The sequence below is a fragment of the Lactuca sativa genome, chromosome 9 (assembly GCF_002870075.4).
Source record: "Lactuca sativa cultivar Salinas chromosome 9, Lsat_Salinas_v11, whole genome shotgun sequence".
NCBI classification, from domain to species: domain Eukaryota; kingdom Viridiplantae; phylum Streptophyta; class Magnoliopsida; order Asterales; family Asteraceae; genus Lactuca; species Lactuca sativa.
The window spans coordinates 55,643,478-55,647,599 of record NC_056631.2 but is presented as its reverse complement, the minus strand read 5'-3'; the positions used below and the strand labels follow the sequence as shown (position 1 = coordinate 55,647,599).

Genomic DNA, 4,122 nt, shown 5'->3' with positions numbered 1-4,122 from the left:
GGTAGGACTTGAAGTAAACCAAAAACACAAGCTTGTAAAATTTTCATGTATTCAAACTTATAAACCTAGTTGAGTTTGGTCATTCTACCAATCTGGGACTTATTCCCACATTCATCTATTTTGCTAACTTTATTCTTAAATCCACAGTCTTTGAGTATCGATATCTCATTTATATACACCGTTTTTGACATATAATATATATCATTTCGAAGTTCTTATGGAGGAGAACGCAAACTCACTTAAAGTTAATTATATATACAACATATGTATATATTTATATATGTCCAAAGTTAGTAAAAATATAAATATTTATACTAAATATCAACTCTAATAAATAATTTTTTTTTGCCAAATGACACACTGTCATTAATTTTGTCAATTGTCATTTTATGGTTATTTTTAATTGAATGTTTTCCACATGACATTTTGTGGTTGTTTTCATTTTTATTAAATTTCATATAATAATTGATTAAATATATTAATTGCAATAAATGTAATAATAAATACATATCAATTTCATAAATTGACGTTCCTTCTAATTTCAAAATTTCTAAATTAAAAATCCATTAGTTTCATTTGTTTATTTATCTAAATTATAAGTTTAAATTTAAAAGAGAAAAACACTTTTAATTTTAATAACTCAATATTTTTCTAAATCTTCTTATAAATTTAAAATTTTTTAAATGTTTGGAATTTCATATATATTTTAAATAAACACATGTAATATATGAGTCTTACACCTAATTTCCAACATATTTAACAAGTTTTAATTTATTTATTAAAAAAATACATATATGAATCAACGTGTTTAATATAACCCGTTATAGCGTTATTAAAACTTCGATTTAAACTTTTAAAGTCATTTATAAACAATTTATTATAAACAATTACTAATTCATCTTAACAATCACCATCTCTAATTGACCGAGTCTTATGTCAAAAGTATCAAAAAAATTAGTTGGATTTGGGTGAGAAAACATACATAAAATCATCAAACTCCACCAACCATAACTTTGTATTTTACCCTAGCAAAGCAAATTTGATCTAAGAATACGTCAAATCACACCATTCCAATGGTGCCAAAACAACGAAAAATCCTTCATTTTACCTCAACAATACTCCTCAACTTTACCTTACTCATCTTAGTTTCATCAAATCCCGATACTACTTCACACCATACTGAATTCATTTACAAGAAATGTCGAAACGAAACTCACCTTCCCCAAAAATTAGCGTCATCCCTAATCCAAGAACTTGTTGAAAAATCGTCAAAATCCAAGTTTTACCAAACAACCACGGGTGACGACACATTTGCAATCTCCGGTGCTTTCGAATGTCGACACGACCTCACAAACACCGATTGTAATAATTGCATAGTGAACACTCTCCCAAGATTATCATGTGGGTCAGATTTTCTCACTCGGGTTCAACTCAAAGGTTGCTATATAAGCTTAGAGCCCGAGCAAAACATTCCTGATCCTAAAGGTGGTAGGATTGATGAAAGGGTTTTGATCGGTTTTCAAAAAGACGACTTGCAACACAAGAAATGCAGCGATAGGAGAGTAGGGTTAGAGGGTTTGGAGGAAGTTAAGGATGCAGCTTTTGAGGCGATTGCTAGGTGTATAATAAGTAGTGGAGATAGGCACTGTGAAATGAGCCATGAGTGGATGCATGTGGTGGCCCAATGTGACATGAGTTTGGAAGGGTGTCAGTGTGGGAAATGTGTTAGTAATGCGTTTCAAGTTGCTCAAGATGAATGTTGGGGATCTGATTCCGGGGAGATTTATCTCACGAATTGCTTTATTAGTTTTAGCGATGATTACGGCGGAGGGAATTATTCTCAAGGTATAGTTGTTACATATGTTTAAGTTTTTTAAAATTCTCAATTAGCCACATAATCAAAGATTAGTAACATCTTTTGAGTATTGCATGGCTCTTTTTGTAGTATGATCATAAAATTCTTAAATCTTGTTCATTTTTTTAAAAGGAAGCAATATAGGAGGTAGTTCAGCGAAGGTGGTTGCAATGGTGGTGGGTATAGGTGTCGCTTTAGCTCTATTATTTGCTCTTTGCTATTGCATTAGATCTTCGAAAAGAAAACGTGGCGATGGTTAGTTTATTCTAATGTGTTTGTCACTACTATTTTTTTTTTTTTTTTTTTTTAATGAAAAATTATTTAGTTTGAAACATCAACAACACTAATTCATAAAGTTAAATGATCATGAATGAATCTGTAAATATATACAGTTTTCTTGACGGATTGTAATTAAATAACCTATTTGTAACTTTTGGTGCAGATTGGTGATCAGAAGATAGATACCGGATATTCATTTAAAAAATTGCATGATTGTATATTATTTAGTGAATTTGAACGTAATTATTTTGTATAAGATGTTATAAAACACCAATTATATAATTGTTTCCAAGATTTATGTATTAATTAATCGATAAATAGTCATATTCTATATGAGAAGTAGAAGAAGATCATAACGAAAAACACTACATTTTGACGTTTCAAAGCCTAATCATCCTAAACATACAAATATCGATCGGAAATATTATTATTGGAAGAAAAGCTTAATTAATTAGTCATTTTTATCAACATAACCCTTTTGCATTTTTGCACAAAACTCAAACAAGCTTCCATCAAAGCACCTTCTTACGGATTCTTTCGATAAAAATCCTTCTGTATCCTTGGCAAGCATATAAAGTACTCCCCATTCCAACTTGCTTGCAATCCTATATAAAAAGTGTCTTAATTCAAAAGGCTACAAGTGTCGCTAAAAAGAAGAAAATCCGTCGCTAATTAATGAGGTTTAGGGAGATAGATACAATACCAGCCAAAGAAATCAAAGGCATTGCGATTTGCATCTGTCATTTGCCAGAGTTCTTTGAAGGAAAGCTTGTCTGCCTTTGTTTGAGCATATTTGCTGAAAATGTTCTCGAAGTTTGCTGGAATATATCTACCAGAATACGCTTTTGTAATTAATATCAGTTTGATTTGATGAAGAAAAGAAAAGGAAAACGAGATTTGTTAATTCTAATGCACCTTCCTTCGGTGTCATAAGTTGCAGAATCACTTCCATGCTTGCACTTGTGTATGTTTTCTATGTAAATCGGGAAGTGGGGTGATGGTAACCAAGTCTATGACAAGAGAAATTCGATCAATTAAACCATGTTTTGAAGATACATTAATTACAGAAAGAAAACTGATAGAGAAATAGTAACTGATAACTTACAGGAAGAGTGGCGTAACTCATAGCTCCATGAATAAGCATTGCGAAGAACAAACAAGCAACAACATTGAATCCGATGTCACGAAATCCTGATAAATGATGGTATTAATCAATTTTTTTTCACAAAATCATAAACTGAAGATGAAAATGGTATGTAGATTGTAGAGGAGAGATTAATTGCATGCCTTTGAAAGTTTCCGAGGGGTAGATGATGCCATTATCGTCTTGATCAAAGAAAGCTACATGCTGTTGAAGAACTGACATGTTATGGTGCTTGTGACATCCCCATGACCCATCCACGTTATCCCAATCTGGTGCAGCTATAGCTCGAGCCAAATCTGAAGAACAAACAAGCTACGGATTTCATCCCAAATCATTCAAATACGCATTTGATCGCAAAATTGTACTACAATTTGATCTCAAATCAAACTCGGATCTTTCAAATTGCACAAAAAATTGAAGTAATAACATACAAGGTTTAGCGAGTTTAACATCGAGATCAGATCGGACTTTTCTCTTGAAAGTAAGGGGAGCCTTATCGGCGACGGTTAACATTGAGTCGGCCGACGCCTTCATCGCCTGATTTCCGCCTCCATTGTCTCCCATCTCACTGCTCTCCTCTCGATTAAGATCGGGGAGTCTGTAAGTTGATCGAATTGCTGAAAATTCTTACAATTTTAATGTGGTTTTTGCGTTGGGATCGGAGGAGTTGTTCGTGTGATTTTGAAGATTTCACTTGGAGATCATATGCTCCGAATCCTATTTTCATGGTGTCGTGGACCTCCTGGTTTTACTTGCATCTTTTCATACACATAATATTAGTTCTTTATATCAAATTCCTATTTTCATAGTTCTTTAAGATGATATTTTTCTCATAAAACCATTC

The 4,122-nt window shown here is 32.5% G+C and overlaps 2 protein-coding genes across 3 annotated transcripts; one reads left to right on the top strand and one right to left on the bottom strand.

The window, feature by feature from the left end:
- Nucleotides 1-1,066: 1,066 nt before the first annotated feature.
- LOC111903899 (plasmodesmata-located protein 2) lies at nucleotides 1,067-2,465 on the top strand. The gene is made up of 3 exons (XM_023899673.3): nucleotides 1,067-1,845; nucleotides 1,988-2,110; nucleotides 2,298-2,465. Exons 1-3 carry the CDS (start codon nucleotides 1,074-1,076, stop codon nucleotides 2,303-2,305), a joined length of 903 nt encoding a protein of 300 aa, XP_023755441.1. The 5' UTR covers nucleotides 1,067-1,073; the 3' UTR covers nucleotides 2,306-2,465.
- An 11-nt stretch (nucleotides 2,466-2,476) lies between these two features.
- LOC111903898 (peroxygenase) lies at nucleotides 2,477-3,842 on the bottom strand. Of its 2 annotated transcripts, XM_023899670.3 has the most exons (6): nucleotides 3,710-3,842; nucleotides 3,422-3,574; nucleotides 3,240-3,325; nucleotides 3,050-3,144; nucleotides 2,838-2,963; nucleotides 2,477-2,739 (listed from the first exon to the last, which is right to left on the bottom strand). In XM_023899670.3, the coding sequence occupies exons 1-6, from the start codon at nucleotides 3,840-3,842 to the stop codon at nucleotides 2,586-2,588; spliced, it is 747 nt and encodes a 248-aa protein (XP_023755438.1). In that variant the 3' UTR covers nucleotides 2,477-2,585. The 2 variants fall into 2 exon arrangements, with proteins under 2 accessions (XP_023755438.1, XP_023755440.2); XM_023899672.3 differs by lacking the exon at nucleotides 2,838-2,963 and having other exon boundaries at nucleotides 3,710-3,812.
- Between the last annotated feature and the right edge of the window lie 280 nt (nucleotides 3,843-4,122).

What these genes read in the sequence shown, in the direction of transcription:
- LOC111903899 (XM_023899673.3), top strand. Translation starts at nt 1,074, where the DNA reads ATGGTGCCAAAACAACGAAAAATCCTTCATTTTACCTCAACAATACTC. An exon ending in CGGAGGGAATTATTCTCAAG is followed by an intron (nt 1,846 to 1,987) that starts GTATAGTTGTTA and finishes TTTTTTTAAAAG; the next exon opens with GAAGCAATATAGGAGGTAGT.
- LOC111903898 (XM_023899670.3), bottom strand. Translation starts at nt 3,842, where the DNA reads ATGGGAGACAATGGAGGCGGAAATCAGGCGATGAAGGCGTCGGCCGAC. An exon ending in CCCCTCGGAAACTTTCAAAG is followed by an intron (nt 3,326 to 3,421) that starts GCATGCAATTAA and finishes ATCATTTATCAG; the next exon opens with GATTTCGTGACATCGGATTC. An exon ending in GCCTTTGATTTCTTTGGCTG is followed by an intron (nt 2,740 to 2,837) that starts GTATTGTATCTA and finishes CTTTTTATATAG; the next exon opens with GATTGCAAGCAAGTTGGAAT.